At 36.5% G+C, this 22,932-nt stretch overlaps 1 protein-coding gene across 5 annotated transcripts in view; it reads right to left on the bottom strand.

Annotated features, from left to right (window-relative positions):
- The window catches only part of SCEL (sciellin), a 232,539-nt gene that overhangs the window by 29,318 nt on the left and 180,289 nt on the right, over positions 1 to 22,932 (bottom strand). For 4 of the 5 annotated variants that reach the window (XM_039252454.1, XM_039252453.1, XM_039252455.1 and 1 more), the window contains 12 exons: positions 22,381 to 22,440; positions 18,626 to 18,670; positions 17,389 to 17,448; positions 17,027 to 17,086; positions 16,334 to 16,393; positions 13,759 to 13,818; positions 12,765 to 12,824; positions 11,778 to 11,837; positions 6,803 to 6,862; positions 6,094 to 6,153; positions 5,009 to 5,068; positions 2,246 to 2,308 (listed from right to left, as the gene is read on the bottom strand). In XM_039252454.1, coding sequence (XP_039108385.1) covers positions 2,246 to 2,308; positions 5,009 to 5,068; positions 6,094 to 6,153; positions 6,803 to 6,862; positions 11,778 to 11,837; positions 12,765 to 12,824; positions 13,759 to 13,818; positions 16,334 to 16,393; positions 17,027 to 17,086; positions 17,389 to 17,448; positions 18,626 to 18,670; positions 22,381 to 22,440 — 708 coding nt within the window. The remainder of the gene's footprint in view (positions 1 to 2,245; positions 2,309 to 5,008; positions 5,069 to 6,093; positions 6,154 to 6,802; positions 6,863 to 11,777; positions 11,838 to 12,764; positions 12,825 to 13,758; positions 13,819 to 16,333; positions 16,394 to 17,026; positions 17,087 to 17,388; positions 17,449 to 18,625; positions 18,671 to 22,380; positions 22,441 to 22,932) is intronic. The other variant, XM_039252457.1, reaches the window with a different exon arrangement.

Raw genomic sequence — 22,932 nt, 5'->3', positions numbered from 1 at the left:
TTAGTTTCCACATAACCATTTTGGACAGCAACCTGCTATCTCTCCTCCCCCCTCCCTCCAGAGGCCCTTTCTCCTTATATAAAAAAATAAGAGACATTTTACTTGTCAAAACGATTAAAACAAGGTTAAGAGCTGAAGAGGAGCCATTTAGAGCTTCATTACCAATAAGTTCTAAGAAAAGGTCTGTATTTCCTTCCCCCAAACCTAGGATTTCCATAGAATGTGCTTCCCAGACCCTGGTTTCACTTTCTTCTTTCCATCATTGTTCTCAGATTTCCGTGGTAGACAGCAAGCTGCTAACTGAATTTTCACTGTTTTGAATTATCTTCAGTAATAGTATTCGAAATTAAAGGTAATCAGTTAGTGTCTACAAACACTATTTATTAAAGGAAGGCTTATCCAATGAGAGCTATCCAAAATATAATTTCCTTGTATAAATTGATTGCAAAATCTAGTATAAAGCTAAACTGTGTCTGAAAGACAATGATCTCTAAAGTGAGGTTATTGTACACCTTAAACTATTGTAACACTGTATGTTAACTGTACTGGAATTAAAAATTAAAAAAAAATAAAGTGAGGTTAATTTCATACATTAGAATTAAAAGTACAAGGAGTAAGACTTTGTAGAGAAGATAATGTGTTCAAAGGCTACAATATTTTTTAATGTAACTACATATAGCATTCGTGTGCCAACATGATTAGGGTAAGCTGGATACACAATCATGAGAACTTCCATTTTCACCCTTCTGATGAACACAGAAAATTTCATTTATGCAATAACCTAGAACAGTGGTATTCAAGTTACTGTTTCATAAAGTGCCTTAAGAAATACATTTTAGGGGTGACTGGGTGACTCAGTCAGGTGTCCAACTCTTCTTTTTTTAAAAAGTTTTTAATGTTTTATTTATTTCTGAGAGAGAGACAGCATGAGCAGGGGAGGGTCAGAGAGAGAGGGAGATACTGAATCTGAAACAGACTCCAGGCTCCGAGCTAGCTGTCAACACAGAGCTCTACATGGGGCTCAAACCCACGAACTGTGAGATCATGACCTGAGCCGAAGTCGGAGCTTAACCGACTGAGCCACCCAGGCGCCCCTCTCTTTTCCTTTTTAAATGCAATGTACTGACAATGCATTCTATATTCAGAAAGCAGTACGAGTGTTCCAAAATGTAATATATTAAATTGACAACCTATTATTCTCTTGGAGTAACATCTCTGTGCCCCCCACTACATAATTAGCTTTAATCTATGATAATTGCCTGCTGTTAATAAGATTGAGTATGTCTACTGAATTCTCTTTTTGGTGTCCATGGCCTATAATTATACCTAATGTGCAACTAATGATACCTAGTTGTAAGCTTCAAACCCAGTAGGTTCTCCATAATTATTTACTCCCTAACAGATCACAGAACTACTATCAGTCTTCCACTAGTTTTCTCTATGACCCTGGTCAGATCACTTAACGTTTCTGAGTCTGTTTCCTCTTCTAGAAATTGAATAAGTTTGACTGAAACAGGGGTTTTCAAAATTGTTCAAACAAGGCTGGGAGTTCTCTGGGATTCTTTCCTTCATCTCTAAAATTCTGCAACTTTTATATGTACCAACTAAACTCAAAAAGGGAAATCAATATATGTATATAGTGTATAACAGTATAAAAGTGTTCATATACCCAGAGATGAAAAGTGAGTTTTGTTCTTTTACAGATACTGCCTAAAGAAACAAACAAATTTTAGGTCCATACCTTTGCTGAGAGCATCAAACCATCTAAGAAACAATAAACTTCATAAAATTTCCACTGACTACCAGAAAATAATTTATAAAATGAAATAAATGGTATTGCTGCTACTGAATCTAATAAAGTATTCTAGGTCTTTTTAGGAATTAACTATTATTCATAACTGTCATCAGTTCAAGAAACAAAGGTATTAACATCAATACTATAAAGAAAAAAAACAAAACAAATGTAGCACATAGATCAGCTATGTTCATCAGTCTCTTCAACTGCTTCACTTGAGGTGGAAAGAAGTAAAGACATCAGCATACTATTTTCTTCAGCTACCTCTCTTTCTTGCTAGTAATAAATAGATATTTCTGGGACATATCAAAATTGTGATGGTTTTTCAAGACCTATATCCAGTCTGCCCACGAAAGACTATAAATTATTTATATTCGTATTGTGTTTTAGGACAAAAAAACACATAAAACAAAACAAAACAAAACAAACAAATTAACATCTTTCTCTTACCCGGCCATATTTTTGACAGCTTTGGGGCCTACTTTAATAAGTTCATCAAGACTTGCTTTATTGCTAAAACAAAATAAAATAAAAGGTCAAATTCAGTTGGAAACCAGCAAATTTTATGACTGACATTTTTTCTTTTGACACATGTAAATCATACAATGGGATCCTAGATAAAAGTAGTAAGTTTACTGAGTTTCTACTTCACAAAGTTTTAAAACATCCTCAAAACAACCCACTGAGGTAGATATTACCATCCTCCCTTTACAAATAAAGAAATCGAGTTTCTTTTTTTTTTTTTTTTAAATTTTTAATGTTTTATTTATTTCTAGGAGAGAGAGAGAGAGAGAGACAGCGTGAGCAGGGGAGGGTCAGAGAGAGAGAGGGAGCCACAGACTCTGAAACAGGCTCCAGGCTCTGGGCCGGCAGTCAGCACAGAGCCCGACGCGGGGCTCGAACCCACGAACCGCGAGATCATGACCTAAGCAAAAGTCGGACGCTTAACCGACTAAGCCACCCAGGCGCCCCCCATGACCTAAGCAAAAGTCGGACACTTAACCGACTAAGCCACCCAGGCGCCCCAGAAATCGAGTTTCTGGGAAGGTAAGGCACTCTTTGGGAGCCATAGGAAGAAGCCATTGAGAACAAACTAGGTTTGAAACCATAACAACTGGACCCCCAAACCTCATGCTCCTTCCACTATCATCCTGTCTTTCTGTCGACAGTAACTGCTTACATCTGCACCATGCTCATCACCAACATCATCACAGTAATCCTGAGACGGAGCTTAGCCTTACTTTGGTATGCATTTCTTGACTCTTGACCCCATATAGAATGAGTCTTAATTCCTCAAGAAGACAGAAATATATTCAATATTATCTAAAAATATTCAAGTCAAGTATAAAAATGTTATGTCACCAAGTTTCTTGGGTCATTTAAAAATCAAACTTTGGGTTTGCAAAAGAGTAGAAAGCCAATCTTCTTTGGTTTATTTGGCTTTATGAACTTAAAATTTATTTACTATAAATTTACAGTAATGATCTAGTTATGCTATTATTGTGTCAAAATGAATTTGTCAAATGCTAATTATACAGAATTTGTTTCAGCGTTGTAATGAAATAAATTGAAACATGGAAAAAGAAGAGTCTATCCAACATCACTACTTAATCAACAAATCAATCTGTTCTCATTTTTTTCCATGTCTCCTTTCAGAATGCCCCTAGCCAAATGATTAGTCTTATTTTATTTTTTTGGCAGTAGCCTGCAACAAACTTTATTTTTCCTTAGTTTATTGTCAAGTTGGTTTCCATATAACACTCAGTGCTCATCCCAAGTGCCCTCCTCCATGCCCATCACCTCCCTTCCCCTCTCCCCAACCCCCATCAGCCCTCAGTTTATTCTCAGCATTCAAGAGTCTCTCATGGTTTGCCTCCCTCCCTCTCCCCAACTATTTTTCCCCTTCTTCTCCCGCATCTTCCTCCATTAACTTCCTCCTAATCCACCTATATGTGCAAACATATGGTATTTGTCCTTCTCTGCCTGTGATTAGTCTTATTTTTTGGCAGAAATTGGAGACTTGCTCAAATACCAATAATCTTGGTAAAACCTACCTTGTGTTTGCTGAGGGAATGAGTTTGGGCCCTAAAAAAATGTTGCAAGTTGCAATAGGTGGTAAAATCAACTAAAATCAATAATAATGTGTACATTTTATCCAACTTGAATATTAAATTAAGTAATTGGGGCCAATTTAAAACTTCATCATTACTTGAATTCTTTTTAGTCCTATGTAAAAGCAGGTGGCTATGAATTCATTTCTTACACAATTATGTACATATGAGCATTAAATTTAGTTTTATTCTTATTTCAACACAACCTCAAATTTAAATTACTCTTGAGCTTTTGATTTTCCATATTATATTTTGTAGCAGAATTAGCATTTAGGTTATTTTGAGAGGTTGTAACAAACAAAAGAAAACTACAGAAATATAAAACCATCTATGATTTCCATGTGTTCCCCATTTCCAACCCCTTCAAAATAACAAAAACAAAAGCAAGCCAGCAAAACAACATAACCTGAGACTTTTAGAAAACAGAGATACTTCCTAATCTAAGGTATGCAGGTAATATATATAATGTGAATCTGTAACATTGAGGCTACTCTAAGATATTAATTAAATCACTTCAGAATTGCACTTCATGTTACATAATTGCACTTTGAATTACATAAGTTGCTTTTATTCTAAGCACTCAAATAGATAATCATAGCTCTAAAGAGACATTTCATTATTACAATGAGCTCTCATGCCAACACTAAGATCAAAGGTCTAAACAAGAAGCCTAATATGATATACCTTTTTATTGGACAATATGTTATATGCCCTAAAGAGAAAAAAAGCCAAAAATATTTGTATCATTTAACTAATCTTTACAATTAACTTATAAACTAATTTTATCATGTACAGACCCCGTCATGTAAATTATTGCATCCTATTATGTGGAACTATTATACTGAAATAGAATTATGTTGGAATCTCAAGCATGGAACACAAATCCCATACTGATAAGAGACATTTTAAGAAAATCCCTATCCTCCATTAAAGCCCATGGCTGGGGAGCCCTGAGCAAGGACTTGAACACCAGGTTTCTAACACAGCTATTAATTTTGGGTCACATCACTGGCTGTCTCTATGGTGAGACAATGAATTTTCTTACATTTTTTAAAGTTAAACAGAAAAATCCAGAGATATAGAAGAGTTCCATGAACCTCACCTTTGGTTGGTTCTGTCTGTTTCAGGAGCCACTTTGATGAGACTGTCAAGACTGTGGCCCCTTTAAACATGGAAGAAATGATCAGATCAGTAGTTTATTTATATCATGTGGTTGCAATATTTATTTAAACTAAGAACCATTTTTTATTGTAAAAATATTTATTATAAAATACTTATAAACATAGAGTTCATCTCAAGGGATTGAAAGTTTCAGTCCTATGAATATATATATTTGGACCTAACTATAGCTGCATAGAAATAATAAACAATAGTCAATGGTTTTAAAAAATTCATGATATGCCAGGCACTGTTCAAGTGATTTACATGATTTATATAATTTAATCCTAATCAATCATCCAATATAGGGAGTATTATCATCCCATTTTCACAAAGGGAAAAACTGAATAAGCTTTGGAGTGACTAGACAGCACCTGGTCCAATTTCCTTACTGTGAGGATGAGAACACTGAAGCCCTATTTGGGAGAAGGGACCAATCACATTTCACACAGTTAGTGAGGGCAAAGCCAGACCTAGAGCCAAATCTATAGTCTCCCATCTAGTTCTCTTTACCTCTTCTATGCCATCCTCCACTTAAGAAAACTACACACAAACTGGGACACCCGGATAGCTCAGTCAGTTAAGTATCTGAGTCTTGCTTTTGGCTCAGTTCATGATCTCACAGTGGGTCATGAGATTGAGCCCTGAATCAGGCTCTGCACTGATAGCACAGAGCCTGCTTGGGATTCTCTCTCTCCCTCTCTCTCTGCCCCTCCCCTACTCATGCACACATGCACATGTTCTCTCTCTCAAAATAAATACACTTAAAAAAAATAAAAAGAAACAAAGCAATAAAGTGTCTTGTCCATTCTTGGAAATCAACTGTACATCTACTTAATCAAAGGTTACCTCCATTATGTTAAAAATTAGTTGACCAAAATCTTTACCATTTTAGACATGAGGTCATGGAGGTCACATTTTCTTGAACTATTGTTGAGTTCAGTGTCAGTTTACTAAAATGTTAATTCAGTTATGTTTTCAAATATTGGTATGTGTGAAATAAAATACTAGAAGCATATTAAAACTTACCCTTGCACAATTTTTCCTGTTCTTGGAACCACTTTGATAAGGTTATCAAGATCTTTGAAACTTAAAACAAATCAAAACAAAACAAAACAAAAATGATAAGTAAAAATGGAATTAAATGAACTAAGTATTTATTTAAAAGATATATATGTTCAAGATGAATTTTACTCTTACATTTTGAGAGAAATCAATACTAGTCTATACCCTTAATTTTAAAAAGTATAATTTTGACCTCCATACAATCATTGATATACTGGCTCAAATTTTTATTTACCCTCTATAAAACTATAACATTAGAGCAATATTGAGTTTTGAAAAAATCAACCAGGAACTGTATAATGATTTGGTAAAAACTGTCACCTGCCCCTCCCCCCAAGTATTTAATCCAACACTGTAGCTGTTACTAAACTATATTTTGGTAATAATTTCCAGTTTTGGTGCCTTCTTGATTTTAAGGGATTTTTATATCCATTATTTCATTTGACCCTTACAACAATCAAGTGACAAAGGTAGAACAGACATGACCCTCATTTTATGACTAAAGAAACCTCAGCTCAGAGTGTTCAAGGGACTTGCTCAAAGGCATCCAACTGAGAAGTAATAGATTTCAGACTTGCTGATTCCAATCCAAAGATTTTGCCACATAGCTTCTCTGATGAGAGCCACAAATTGATGCATTTGGGGAAGGAAGAAAGATACGACATAATCTCACCCTGCCTTGCTTCTGTTAACTTCAGGGGTCACGTTGATAAGATTGTCAAGGGTCTGGCCCCTTTAAAACATTGAAGAAATGATGAAATTAGTGATAGATTAACACTGAATGAATAAAACTATTTATTAAAACTCAGAAACTATATTAACATTTACTGACATCATGCCAAAGGATGGAATAATGTTAAATTTGACTATGTAGGGATTTATACATCTCTCAGACTCAGTGAGACAGTTTAATCATGGAGACTTTAGGCCAATCACAAATACGGCACTAGAACTCTGTTTCTATTGTGATTCATTTAATGTCATGCTCTTAATCTTTGCCAAGTGCACTAAACATTTTCTAATAGTCTATGCATCTCATGGAACATTTCAGAAGGCATGTTCTCTTAATATCAGCTTCCAACATGCTTTGAGAATTTAAAATCAACTTTGGAGAATACATATTTTGGAAAACTGACATTTATTAGTAGGTTTTCTATTCATAAGACTAGATTAATATACAAACTTGTTAAAATCCATGATACAGAACCTGGTATCTACATCTGGCACTTATAACTATGTGTTAAAACTACAAATTTTGACTCTTTGTGTTGACAACAAACAATAGAAAGATTAAAATCTATAGAGTTCTGAAATGTAAAATATGTTTACTATAAGAAAAAACCCATGTAGTCACTAACATGCCAGTATTTTATTGTTTCTTTTACTATTCTGTTTCTGACCTTAACAGAATTTTGCTTTTCTTATTGTTTCTATTTTCCACCTACGCAGCACAAGTCAATGGCCCTGTGATCTACAGAGGATGCCACATGGGTAAAGGACATTCACAGAAGTTACTTTTTAAAAATGTTTATTTATTTATTTTAAGATAGAGAGAGAGAGAGAGAGTGAGAGAGAGAGAGAGAATGCATGGGAAGGGGAGAGAGAGAGAGGGAGAGAATCCCAAACAGGGTCCATGCTGTCAGTGCAGAGCCTGATATGGGGCTCTATCCCACAAACTGTGAGATCATAACTTAAGTCAAAATCAAGAGTTGGGTGCTTTGCCAGCCAGGATCCCCCCAAGAAGGTACGTTTACACCCTGTTTCTCCATGTCTTGTGGCCCTACTAAGATTGTGTCACAAAGTCTCTGAGGTCGCATCTATACAACATTACAGATACAGGTATTTAAAACAACTAGATGTTGACTTAAGTTTTTACTTGTATCCAGATGTATGAGAATGTATATACCAAGGTAAAAGCAGCAATAAAAAAAAAAAATGTATGGACTTTTGTCATGCAAAATGAAACAACCTGAAAGAAGCAGCTATTCTACCCCCAGAATACTCGCTTGTTGATATTTTTAAATCTCTTGTTGATTTTTACCTAAATGAAGTATGTGAGGTTTAAATTCCAGAGTCTAAGAAAAAAATTTCCAGGATTCTATTTTCATATTTGAAGTACTCAAAAAAAATAACACAACAGTAAGCATTGCAACCCCTCCCTTGTAATATTTGTGTTGATTTTGGAGTTAGCTTTGATTATATTGCCAAGAACTTGATCTCTTTAAACATATTAAATAAAGCACATATTAGTGATGGGTTATTTAAATCTCAAAATAAATCAGATTAATAAAGAAGAGTGTGCTAATTAAGATAGCAATTTAAAATAATATTTTGAGCTAAACTGTGTGAATCAATGCCTCATAGTGTATATATATCCTCAGTGTTTATTCATTCCTTCAATCCACAAATAGTTATGGATACCTGTGAATAATGCAAACATAGGCTCAGCCCTCACAAAGCTTCCATTCTAACTCAGGAAGAAGCAGGCAATACAATCAAGCATATAAATAAATGGCACAATTCCAAATAACAATACATGTCCTGAAGAAAATTAAAAAGAGTGCCTGGTGCCTGTGTTTTGGGGTTGGAGGAGGGGGTGGTGACAGTTATATTTGGTGGTCAGAAATGACCTCTTTGAGAAAATGACATTATGAGGGTAGAGCAGAATGGGAATAGCATATGCAGAAGTCTTAAGGCAGGAATGAGCCAGGAATACAAAAAAGATCAATTTGGCTGGACTTTATTGAACAAGTGAAAGATAATTGCTAAGGGTTAGAATTGTATTCTACCTAAAATGGAAAAAACATTGTACTTTTTAATAAGAGAGGGAGCAGGATTTGGTTTTACTTTTAAAAGATCTACAGTGGTACCTGGGTGGTTCATTCAGTTAAATGTCTGATTCCAGCTCAGGTCATGATCTCGCGGTTCATGAGTGAGCCCCGTATCCAGCTCTGTGTTGACAGCTCAGAGCCTGGAGCCTGCTTGGGATTCTGTGTCTCCCTCTCTCCCTGCTTCTCCCCTGCTTGAGTTCCCTCTCTCTCTCTCTCTCTCTCTCTCTCTTTCTCTCTCTCAAAAGCAAACAGAAAAAGGTAGGGGCGCCTTGGTGGCTCAGTCAGTTGAGTGTCCAACTTCATGAAGCTCAGGTCATGATCTCGCAGTTGGTGAGTTTGAGCCCTGCATCAGGCTCTGTACTGATAGCTCAGAGCCTGGACCCCGCTTCAGATTCTGTGTCTCCCTCTCTTTCTGCCCTTTCCCCCACTCACACTGTCTCTGTCTCTCTCTCTCAAAAATAAATAAACATTAAAAAATTTCAAGTTAAAAAAATAAAAAGTCTACAGAACTTGATTATGTGTAGTAAAAGAAAAAGACAACTATTGTCCCTAAAAGTTCTCTGCAACTACAGACACACACTGTGCATACTCCCAAGCACATGCACATGGGTGCACACACATACACATCCATGTACACATGTATTCATATGCATACAAAAGCATAGATATACATATATCCATGTACACACAAGCATGTGCGCATTGTTATGCAATCACACACAGGTGCATTTGTAAAAGCATGCACATACTCATTTGCATGTGGACTGGTGCACACATAAAGGTGCACCTGTACATATATGTACATTCATGCAAGCACACACACACACAAATTTATTTGCATGTATACACATATAGGCATGCACACAGTCACACAGCAACATATGAAAAACAATAGGAGACTATTTGAAATACTCTTTTAAATAAAAATTAGCATGGAAGACATGGATTTTTCTTGGAGAATCAAAGTAAATTAAATATTTGAATCATTAAGAAGACATAATTCACCTGAATCTTTATTATCCCTAACAATTTCTCATAGCTACTATAGGCCAGGCAGGATAGGGTTATGATCCCTATTTTGTGGGTGAGTAAATTGAAGCATGAGAACTATCAAATGACCACACCAGAATTTGAACCCAGGTCTTTTGGATTCCCTGTGCACATTCACTATGTGCACCTCCCTGAACCACGCATGTAGCCAAGGAAATCAATGCTTTCTTCTCAGTTGATTGGGTGCAAATACAAGTCTCTAACTCCCTGGGTTGCTGGCCTCCAACCATGTCATGTTGCTGAGAACAGGACAGCCTGACAGTATGCACACCAGCTTTTCAGCTAGCTGAGCCTTGCGCTGCTGACTAGGCCTGCAGGCATCAGTGACACATTTTAGAATCAACTAATAATATCATGTACTGAGTTAACTGAATGGAAAGAAGTTCAAAGGAAACCACATGGAATTATTTGGTGCACTGTTTTCAGCAACATACCAAGAAGCTCAGTTTCAAATATATTCCATCTGCTTTTTAAAAAATAAAAAGCAGAAGGACATAAGCTTTCCAGATTTACTTAGCAGTTCATGGATAGGAGAACTCTTTTTTTTAAAAATTTATTTATTTATATTTAAAGAGAGAGTGTGTGAGAGGGGAAGGGACAGAGAGAGAGAGGGAGAGAGAGCCCAACACAGAGCTTGAACTCATGGAACCGTGAGATCATGACCTGAGCTGAAATCCAGAGTCAGACACTTAACCCAGACTGAGTCAGACTGTGCCACCCTGGCACCCTTAGGAGAACTCTTTTAACAAAGTACACTTTGTTAAGCTCTTCATCTTTATAAATTACACTATGTAGACATACACATGCTATACACAAAAGTGCTATATATGTACACGCATTGTTTGCACATAAACAAATTTACAAATATCCACACATACCACATGCATATATTTACTTGTAGTTATACTATGTCTATATGCACACATACATTATATGTACACACATTTTGATGGTTAATTTCATATGTTAACTTGACTGAGCCACAGAAAACCAACATATTGGGTCAAACATTACTCTGGGTATGTCTGTGAGAGTGTTTGGGGATGAGATAAACATTCGAATCTGTAGACTGAGTAAAGCAAATGGTCCTCCCTAACATAGGGGCTGTGACCAATCAATTGAGGATTAGAGTGGAACAGAAAGACTATGTTAGAATGGAGTTTGCCTGCCTGACTGATTGCCCTAAGATATCTCTTGGCTTTGGAAGCTAAACCATCAGCTCTCCTGATCCTTAGGCATTTGGATTTGGGCTGGAAGTGGCTCTCCTAGATATCCAGATTGCCGACTATGAAGCGTGAGACTTCTCAGCTTCCGTAAGAGCATGAGCCCATTCCTTATCCTATTGTTTCCATTTCTCTGGAGAACCCTGATGAGTACACATAAATACTCTTATACCCGCACACTTATACATACACACTACTTATATATAGACAAATACATTTATACATACACACAGGACTTGCACACGCACACACATGCGTACACTTACACACACACACACACACACAGAAAGGAATCATTTAACTCAATAAAGAAAGTCAATTCCCATTTAATTTTGCAAAATCTACCTGATAGTAAACTTTACCCATAAATAAAATACAAAAGGTCACTTCTGAGTATCACTTGTATAAAACTGCTTAATATGATATGTTTGGGGAAAAAGAGAGCTTGGTTTGAATTTCAGTTTACTCTCCTGGATACAAGCAGTCAAGATTCCAATGTGCTTATAAATGACAAAGGAAGGGGAGGAAGCTTTACATGTCTTACCTCTTGATATTTTTATTTGTCTCAGGATTCACTTTAATAAGTCCATCGAAGTCTTGCTTTCTTTGAATAAAGAAATGAGTTTTAATGATTGTTATTAAGTAAAACACTAATCAAGTGAACACTGATTGGAAAAGTAATATGTCAGATACTGGATCGAGACAGAATATAAATTTCTACTCAACAAATCAGATAATTGCCTATTCTGTTTTTAAATAATGAGAACAATATCAATAATAAAAATAATATTTTAAAAGCTAAAAGAAGAACATATGTGTTCCTATAATCCGAACCATTTCCCCAATGCAAGCCTTTTAAAATATCATTAGGTTATGAGGAGTTACAAAGAGCAAGAAAAAATACCTCACATGGTAGGAAAATTAATGAATAACTTCTCAGGGATACACATGTCACCCTTATTGAAATGCATTGAGTGATATCTAAAGGGGATGACTTGAACCCAAGAAGGATAATACTGTAGAGGATGGTAGAAATATGGTGACTGGGTGCTGCTGCCATGTGGACAGAGCCCTGCAGAGGTGAAAAATTTCCTTCATCCCAGTGGACATACCTGCCCAGTCCCTCCCCTGGGCTGCCTTCTGAGACCATATCATCCCTAGAGAAGTTGATTTACAAGAGTTTTAGTCAAGCCTCACTTGTGGCTTTGTTATTTTGGAGATCCACCTTGAAAATGTTGTCAAGCCTATGCTTCCTTTAGATACAAAGAAACAATTCAGTAATGCATCCATAAAACAAATCAAAGCCTCAAAATCTGGGATTAAAGGCAACTTAGTGTCAAACATTAGGCCAGTTCTTCAAAAAATAAGTAATTTTATTAGGAATAAGAAGGGAAGGTCACGTGGCCCACTGTTACTGTCTCACTACATGCTAATAAAATATGGTTATGAACTTAAAATGCCAAATCATTTTATCATAAAATAAGATTGTCACTTACAAGAAATCAAACTTAAAGACACTAATAATTCTTACCTAGTGGCATTTTCCTTTCCTTTGGGATTCACTTTGATAACATTATCCAGGTCTTCACCTCTTTAAAAACAATGTTTAGATCAGTTTCCAAATATTCCAACAGTATTGTATACAAATAAATATTCCATATTTTTGGATGATTAATTGAAAGCTTTTGGAGAAAATTATTATACAGGTATTAAATTCATTTTATTATGAAAATATAGTTAAATTAATCTCTGGGATTTTATATTGATCAAGTGTAAATTTAGATAGATCTCTTGTAGACCCTCCAAAGTGAAAACAAGGCTGGTAGGGATCCTACGCAGAAGACAGAGGACAAACTCAAAGATGTGACCCCCTCAATGTCACTGAGAAGATCACACAGTGAAAACTGGGGAAAAGCAACCAAGATTCAGAAATCAAAACATTTCTCATCCTCTCCTAGTCTTATCTGTCCTGGCATTCACTTTGATAATCTTTTAGAGATCTTGGCTTCTTTGGGGTCGGGAAAAACACATGAAAACCTTGTGTCACTTAGGTTATATTCAATTTTCTCTGATATCTGTATAAATAAGAAGTCCCAGAAACAGTATCAGATGTTTCCCGACCAAATGACCTGAAAAATGGATGTAATTATCTTTAGTTGATCTTTATTAATTTCCACAGCAGCACTTAGTTTAAATCAGTTTAGAAAAGCTTCCTAGCATACCTCTCACTTTGCAATTTTGTCCTTTATATTTCTTAATTTAAATACAAAATTTGGTTTGTGTTTTAATTGTTTAAAAAAATATACAATAAGAGATTATGTAGCATGTTTCCTGTACTTAGTTCAGTGTAACTCAAACACGTGGTCCTATAGAAACAGCATTCGTCATATTCCTTTTCTTACTCTCTGATTGGCTTAAAGTACAATTCATCTGTGACTAAGGAAAGTATAACACTCCCTCTTCTAATGAGGTATGAAAGCTAACTTGAAAAAAGAGAGCCCCAGCAAGGTAGGACCTTTACTTACTCTTTCTCATTTTTGTCAGTCTTTTGATTAACTTTAATAAGACTTCCAAGGCCTTGGTTTCTTCATAACATTGGAGTGGGGAGGAAGGTAGAGCAACAGAGAGAGAGGAGAGAGATGAATTCGATCTCTTATGGCAACAGAAGATTTCTCACAGGAGTAAATGTTATCAGTACCTAAAGCCTCAGAAGTCTTTAGAGATGTTTAATACAAGTGGCTCTTCTCATGCAAAATGCTGAAGAGCTATGGTAACTTTTCTAACAGTAAGGTCCTAGTCATTATTCAGTTATGATTAAATCATTCTAACAGAATAATTTTTAATAAAATAATAAATATTCCTGCTATTTAGAACTGAGTTGTTGTGTTGATCATTTATACAATGTTCCAATTTTCAGGTTACTTTTATTACTGTGTATCATAGCCCTAAAACCCATTATCAGTATGAGGAGACCTGATACTGAATTAGGCTATCTTATCTTCAGTACTTTTTTTTTACTCTTAATATTTTATTTTTCATACTCTCAAAAGACCTAATGGTCAAAGAGCCTGACCTGTGGGTTGAGGCCAAGTTATTTCAATCTCTTTATTTTTTTTAACTTCTTTTGCAAGCTCTTTATTTTTTTTATTTTTAAAGTAAATTTAATGTTCTTAATTGAAATAGAGTTGAAACACAATGTTTACATTAGTTGCAGGTGTACAACATAGTGATTCAACATCTCGATACATGATACAATGCTCACCACAAGTGTAGCTACCATCAGTCACTACATAGTGCTATTACAGTACCATTGACTATATTCCCTACATTGTACCTTTTATGCTCATGACTTACTCATTCCATATCAGAAGTCTGTATCTCCCACTCTCCTTCACCTATTTTGCCCATCGCCCCACTACCCTCCCCTCTGGCAACCATCAGTTCGTTCTCTGTATTTAAGTGCCTAATTCTGTTTTTTCTTTGTTCATTTTTTTTGGGTTTCACGTATAAGTAAAATAATATTGTATTTATCTTTCTCTGTCTGACTTGTTTTACTTAGCATAACTCCTTCTAGGTCCATCCACATTGTCACAAATGGCAAGATCTCATTTGTTTTTATGGCTAAGTAATAAAAACAAACACAGTGTGTGTGTGTGTGTGTGTGTGTGTGTGTGTGTGTGTGTGTATACACACTACATTTTCTTTATCACTAAAACATTTTAAAGTAAAAGTTCCCTTCAGGTCTCAGCTTGTGCTTTCTTTGTCCTTTGAAGGGTGGTTGGTATGAAGCTAACTTTAATACATTTGTTGATATGAGGCTTTCTTGAAACATGAAAATCATTCATATCGGGGATGGAAATCAGACAATCAACATTTAAAATCTAAACCCTTTGGGGGCCTCTGGGTGGCTCAGTCAGTTAACCATCCAACTTTGGCTCAGGTCGTGATCTCACAGTTCATGGGTTTGAGTAGTGCATTGGGCTCTATGCTGACATCTCAGAGCCTGGAGCCTACTTCAGATTCTGTCTCCCTCTCTATCTGCCCTTCCCCCACTCGCTTCCCCTAACCCTCCATCTCTCTCTCTCTCTTTCAAAAATAAATAAACATTAAAAAATTAAGAAACAGAAAAGAGAAATAAATAAATAAATAATCTAAACCCTTTGGAGATTTAGACATGTCATTTTTAGTAAAAATTTCCAGGTCTGAAGTACCCTTGGAAAAGTAGAAATAGCTCTATGTTGTCTCCTGTGCTTTATATAAGTTGACTACAAACGATAATAAACCTTTTCCATGCAAATTGCTTAAAGCTATTAGGGGATATCAAAGTTAATCCCTCTAAATCCCCCCAATTGTCCAGGTGTTTCCCTTTGCTATTTTCATCTGTCTCTGATTTCACTGTGATAAGACTGTTGACATTTTAGTTTCTTTCAGTGTAAGAAAGAAGGCAGGGAGGGAGGACGGGAAGAAGGAAAAGGAACGATGTACGGACTTTACTGGTCAGTGAGTTCAGTCACTCCTGCATCAAAAAGCCAGTTGCTATCAAGTTAACCCACATTATAAATCACATCTCTTTTCTCCTCCTTACCAGCCTGGAAATGATTTACTGGAGATGCTCATCCTAATTTTCTTATTTTCCACCACTTTTGTGGACCCTTCCCAATTTCATTTTTTAAATATCTGAAATCACATCTTTTCCTATAAAGCTCATATAACCATTTGCAGAGAATTGACTGTTTTCCCATTTCATCTGTTCTCGATGTGAAAAAAAATTTACCTGTAATAGTACTTGTATGTTTACATTATAATAATATATTATTAACAAGAATTCAGTATCTTTGAAATTCTTACTGCCAACACTTTTCATCACGCAGACTTCAAGCGTCCTCCATCAGAGAGGGTTAAGAGTATTTGCCAAGATTGACTTGGAAAGCTAGAATATCATTCTGTGCACAGACTGACACAGATAGATGGCTTTAAAAGATAATCGAGACAATAGAAATAATTATCATGTTAGGAAGGCAAATCTAAGAACTAACCAAGTACAAGGTAAACAAACATCCAGTCTGAGAGAAAGACAGTAGAGATCTCATAAATTCTTACCCTTTGTCATTCTTGACTGTTGTGGGGTTTTCTTGAATAAAACTGGCAAGAGTTTGGTTTCTGACATAGAAAATGGTATCATAATATAAGTCAAGTTTCTAGTACATTGGTATCAGTGTAGAACTATAAATTAACCTCTCAAATGCTATCAGCATAGTTACTAATCATTCACTAACCCTTTTTATAATATAAAATAAGTAAAAGCATGACTCTTGATCTTGAGATATTTATAAATATATCTGAGATATACATGTGAAGTGACTCAACCAAGATTCCAACTGAAAAGTGCCTTAGAATATCATAAAGACTCCAGTGAGGAGAGTCTGTGCTCCCAGAATCAAAACATCTTATAGAAATATATTTATTTCATAAACCAGCCTACTGTCCACTACTTGTAATAGCCAACTATAGTTCCTGACCTTTTTGATACAAAAGAGAACTTGGAGATCATCTAGGTCATGCCCTTCATTTTATGGGATGAGGTAACAGTGGTCTCCTGGTTAAGTGACTTTCCCAGGGCCATCGAGATGGGTGTTGGTGGCAGAGCCACCACAAAGCTCCCCACCTATCTCCTGACCCCATCCAGGGCCTGTTCCACCAGCCTGCCTTGTCCTGACCCAGAGGTCACACCCAGGGCAACTAGAGTCTAAGACTAAGCCAAAGAGGCCTATAAGAGTCTCAGTCAAATCTTACCCTTTGCCATCTTTGTCCATTGGGGTACTCATAAAAATGAGATTTTCAAGGCTCTTGGCTCTATAAACACAAAGAAATTCAAATAAAAAAGACTACATATTGAAATAAAATTTTGTGGTATCTTGAAAGGTCAGATACAATAAACGTTGTTCATGAATTGCTCATTTACTCTCATTGAAAGGAAGAGAAGAAATCCTTCTGGGCAATTATGTCTGAGCTAAATGTACAATACAGAGAGCACTAACCCATCTGCTAGTATATTTCCATGCCAGAGGATACAACTTCCTTTCAGATAATGTCTGAAAGAATACAGCAAGCAATCTGGGAGACCATATTTTCAGTTTAGGGACAGGTGCACTTACCTTTTCTCTGTTTGCTCTGCCTTAGGATTTGCTCTGAAGAGACCGTCAAGACCTTGATTTCTTTAAATGTATTGAATAAAAAACCTTGTCAGTGGTAATACTACATACTTAACTCTAAAGAAATATAAACCAGTTTATATTTCTATATATAGACCAGTTATAGACAGGAAATAGAAGCTGGTTGCAAATGATGAGACACAATTCTTGAAATTGGCTTATTCCAAATAGGTATTTTCAAAGACTCAAAATTTAAATTGCAGTGGCCCTTCGAGATAATAAGATAGAAAATAGAAACTGGGGATCCACACATAGTCAGTAGATCCACAGATGTGTCGTTTGGATTCAGAGTGTTTTGTTTCTAATGTGAGCCAATGTTTACAAAGATGGCCATGGCACACTGAAACCTGGATTTTCAAGATATCTTGAAAATGGTCTGCAACACTGGGCCTGTAGCAGCTGAGAAACAGCTGGACTCCTCAGACAGGGCATTCCCCTATGTTTCATACAGTTGGGTCCCTTCAGTGATACCTCCTACCCTGGGAGGTTTCTGTGATCCTTGATCTAATGCCCCGTCTCTTTATAAATGAAAGAAACTGAATAGCAGCAAATTTAAATGAGTTGTTGATAATCAATCATAAGATTATATTGTCAGAATAGGGTATAAAAACCACATCTCTCAGATCAATTAGTTCCTTTAACATTTGCCTTGTTTCCCCTTTTCTCTGATTCCTACCCATTTAGTATGTTGGTAGGCAAAGTAATAAAGATAGTAAAAACTGCACTCACTTCCAGCACAAACCTCAATTATTGTAATTTTTCAAGTGAGAAATTATAAATGATATAAAATTAAAGAGACAAAGTTAACTAAGATAATAAGTGGCTTTTGTAAAGCATAAAACTGAAAGCATTCAGTGACCAAACTAAACTTTGTCTGCATACTAACATGGAGGAATTTCAGGAAGACAACTGTGGTCTTGTATAACTGCCTTACTAAACAGAATATGAAAATCAAAGACACCTTAATATTAGTATCTTTAGATTGTAATAACCATTCATAGTAGTGATGAAATGATGATGAGGTCTGCAAGCTTTGCAGGCCAATTCAAAATTCAAGATTTGCAGGCCACTTTTAATTAGCCCTGTATGTGGGTCCTTGTGCTCAAATACTACAGAGACATAAGAAGTCACAACATGAAATTCAGTATTACAGTAAAAAATAGATGTTTTCAAATCTTACCTATTCAAGCTTTTGTTCATTTTGATGATGTTATCCAATTCTTCACTTTTGGAAGAAAAAACAAAAAGTCTCACATCAGGGAAAGCCTGTTCAGGGTCAAAGGGCAGGTCCCCCTTAAACCACTGTTCTGGTTATTTCTCTGGAATACAATACATGCCCCACCTTTTTCATCTACAAAAATCCTGTTTATCCTTTAAGGCTTTTTTCAAAGACCTCTTTCTCCAAGACATGTTTCCCAGGCCTCCAAAGGAATAGAGTCCTTGACATTTTTGGAAACTTTGATGCATTTTTAGTTTTTTGCATCTCCTTTATGGCATTTACACTACTATATTTTGTAATGTAGTAACTACACACTTGTCCCATGTTAATGTCCCTGCTCCTACATCTCTCTCTGTCTCTCTCTCTCTCTTTCACACACTCCATTTAAAATTTAGAAATGTATTTTACATTGGATCCTCTTTGGTTTTTAATATTGTGTCCTTTATACAATAAATAATATAGGTTTTCAACTGAATCAACGAATATATGTATGCTAATTATAGACCCTATCTTTTGCATAATGTACCTGTACAAAGTAGCTATTCGAAAACACCTTTCTTGAATTGTGCTCCTACCTCATTCCAGGTCCACTAAATTTGCTATCTCATTTCTGTTTTTGAGAACTGCAACTTTCTGACTACTTCTTGAGGAACAACCTGTTTAAGCTAAGCCCCTGGGCTCCAGAATATCCCTTAGAGCCACTTGAGCTAAGGTCTCTCCCCCGAAAAGGCAGCCTCTGAGTTTCTGGTTCCTGTTTGCTCCTCGCAACATGGTCTGTCTCTCTTCAACATCTTTGTCATCCCTTCACCTCCATTTCTCTTGCCTTCCTCGTCCAGTTTTAGATCACAGATCATGGTTTTTCCTTCTTCCTGCTCTAGAATCACACATTTCCCACACTTTCTCAGTGTTCCTCTTGAGTCATCACTGGTACTGACCAGGAGGCCGTGAAGCCAAGTAACTTGGTAGTTACACACTCAGGGTCCCAGGTCAGGGGTACCTGGATTCCAATCCAGGATTCACCACTTACTAGTTGGCAACTCTAGGTTTGCTACCTAATCTCCTATTGCCTCAATTTTTCATCTGTCCGACAAGAGTACTAACTGTACCCACCTGAGAATAGAATCAATAAGCTAATGAGTATAAAGTTTGTATCATGGTGTCTGGCAAGTCGCAAACTTTCAATTAATTTTGGCCGTTATAATAAACAGTTCCCAGTCTACTGAACTTTTCATTTAATAAATGCTTGGTATTTATTTTTTAAACTGCTTTTAGAGACCTCAAGACTTTGGCTCAGGCTAGAAAGGTATACTTGCTGAGTCATTCATGTGCTCTGAAGGTGCCTGGCGCCACATACTGTCAGAATAGCTACTGGCACAGTCCTCTCAGAGCCCCTAAAACATGTGACATTAACAGCCATCATATAGTTACATCCTTTCAAATAATGTTACATATTCAATGGTAGGATTGAAGTCTGAGGATAAATACTGAACTACAAAAGTTGCTGACCCTGACAAAAATTAATTATCATTCTATCCCTGACACAATGCCCCATTGCTGTTTCTTGCTTGAAATATCACCTTCTGGCCCTGAGGATATGACTCTGTCCATGTCTCCAAGGAAAAGAACAAATCTAAGAATTTGGTAAAACTGTAGCCCCAGACCTTTCTGACTAATGCGAGTTACATCAATGTGATCATCAGGATCTGGGGTTGCTCATGTTCATCACAAACAAAGTGGAATAAATCATGAGAAGACAATCTGTGGTCAATGAAATAAAATGGAGATAATATTCTGTATAAAGAAGTTGGGCTTTTAAAGGGACTTTACATTGATGCAAGCTTTGAATATTAAATTTCACCATTGTATGTGCAAGAAATTAAATGCTCTTAATCAGATAGGAGTGACAGTCTACTTCACAAAGGACTATCACAAAGGACAACTCAGGTGAATAGCTATCTCTAGTCCCTACAGATTGCTCACAGTACTGGCCCTTGGGTGTGTCAATCCAACAGATATTCCCCCTCACCGCTGCCAGAGCAGTCACTTCTCCCAGGGAAGAACACATTTTGCTGTGGATTTTGTGCATCATGCCTAGGGAGAGGGGACAAGACTAGCTGTAGTTCTCAGTGTTTCTGTTTGTGCCAAAGCATAACTGCCCGTCAGCATCACTCACTCATCTCCCTCAAACATCCCCACCATTCACCAATCTCTCTTAAAAACAAAGTATTACCTCATAAAAGTAAAGTAAATAAAATTGGAGATCTAGACACTTAGGCAAGAGAAGGTGGAAGCGAAACATTCAGGATACTTTCTGGAATCCCCACCTGGATTCAGAACTCCAATTAGTTTTGTTCGCACAGAAGACCAACATCGCTTCTGTTTCTTCTCTTGGATTCTTTTAACTGAGATCATAATCCCCAATCACATTCAGTATTGCTTAATTCCACTGAGCAAGGAGAATTTTTGTAGGCATGACATTTAAAATATGGAATTTTTATACTCCAGGTTTCCCACTATTCATCATTATTTACCATAATCTATTATATAAGTGCCCACATTGCACAAAAGATTTGTGTCAGACGCTGCAAATGACTTATGGTGAATAAAACAAAATATCTGGTCTAAAAAATTGAAGACATGACAGAGAGGATGAGATGTTGACATAGATACCATGAAACAACATCAATTATGATTAGTCATTATGATACATAAATAAACGGCTCTAATATCTTAGATAAATAGAAGTCACATCTCACTGGATCATTCTGGGAACTTCACAGAGGAGGTGATATCTGATCTAGATCTTGAAAAATGGGTAAGACTTGGATGGATTGACATGGTGGCCTTGAGGCTGGGAAAGGCTGCTATGTGTGTGGAATGGCATAAACAAAGGCACAATGTCTGGAAACTGTAGAAAGTGATTTAATTTGCTATTGCATGTAGGGTAAATGTAAGGGTGAAGTCAGAAATAACTCTGGAACGTTGGGTTGGAACCAGGTTAACAAAGGTTATATGTAATTGAAAGGGCAATGGGACCCAGGGAAGTAGCTGTTCAAGCAGAATTTTAAGAAGAAAACTCTGACAATGTTGGGTAGTAATGGTTTAGGACAGGAGAGACTGAGGGAATGTAAGTAAATCTAGATAGCTACTCTAATAACCTATGATGGTGCCAACGAAGGCTTAAACTGGGGTGAAATCATGTGAGCATGAGAAGAATTTTAGACATTTAATGAATATATGCATGATACTACATTGAGGGGAAAGACATGGAAGAATTAAGAATGATTTCAGAAAGGTGAGCTTGGCTGAAGGAAAGAACAGAAAGAAGTCAGGAAATAGTGCATTTAGAAAGGAAGGTAAATATGGCCTAGGACATTCTAACTGAGGGTTATGTGAAGAAAAAGAAGTTGAGATCTGAGCCAGCAACATAAATACAGGACGAGGACTTGGAACGAGGTCAAAACCACAGACAGCTGAGGTGACAAGAATAAGTACAATCACCAAAAGACAAAGCAGAGGAAGAAAAGTATCCATGAATGTCATTGTCACCCATTTTTCAGGGACACTTATCCAAAGAGAATGACTCTTCTTTTAACTTATATAAATAGGATTGGAATTTTGTTTATATTTGCAACTTTTAAAGGTACTGGATAACCCTTTTTGAAACATTAAAAAAAAAAAAAGAAAACCATAAGCTCATAGCTCTGAGCTCTTACCCCTTGTTAGTTTTCTGAAGTGAAGTGGCCACTTTGACTATGTTCTCGAGATCCTGGCTCCTTCAAATGATGAAAAATAAATACAAGTCAATGACAGCAGAGCTGTATTTGAAGTAGATAGAAATTCTCATGTTTTGACCAAAGAAAGCAAGAGTCCATGTGTTCAAGAATTATTCACTTTAACTGCATAAAGAAATTGTTCTATCCTACCAGCTCATGATATGGGGCTGATTTGATAGATACCTCACACACACACACCCACACCACGCAACACACGACACACCAGTCATTTTACTGGGCATTGGCTCTGCCATCTAGTGCTCACTGAAATAACCACAGTGTCTCCTAAACACATTGGGTTCTTCATGTTCTATATTTAAAAAAAGAAATGGAAAAGAAAGTATAGTTAACCGCACAAGTAAATGCAGAAGTAGGTTCAGAGGTTTTTCAACTAGAGCCAAAGAGCATTAAGCAACATGTCCAGGTGATTCATTGGTCCCTCACATACAGTTAAAGTATCTGTCTTCTTAGGCTTCCAAAGGGAGAGAAAGT

Source organism: Hyaena hyaena, unplaced genomic scaffold, assembly GCF_003009895.1.
Source record: "Hyaena hyaena isolate Hyena2069 unplaced genomic scaffold, ASM300989v1 scaffold_413, whole genome shotgun sequence".
Classification (NCBI taxonomy): domain Eukaryota; kingdom Metazoa; phylum Chordata; class Mammalia; order Carnivora; family Hyaenidae; genus Hyaena; species Hyaena hyaena.
This window is presented reverse-complemented; position numbering and strand designations above follow the sequence as displayed.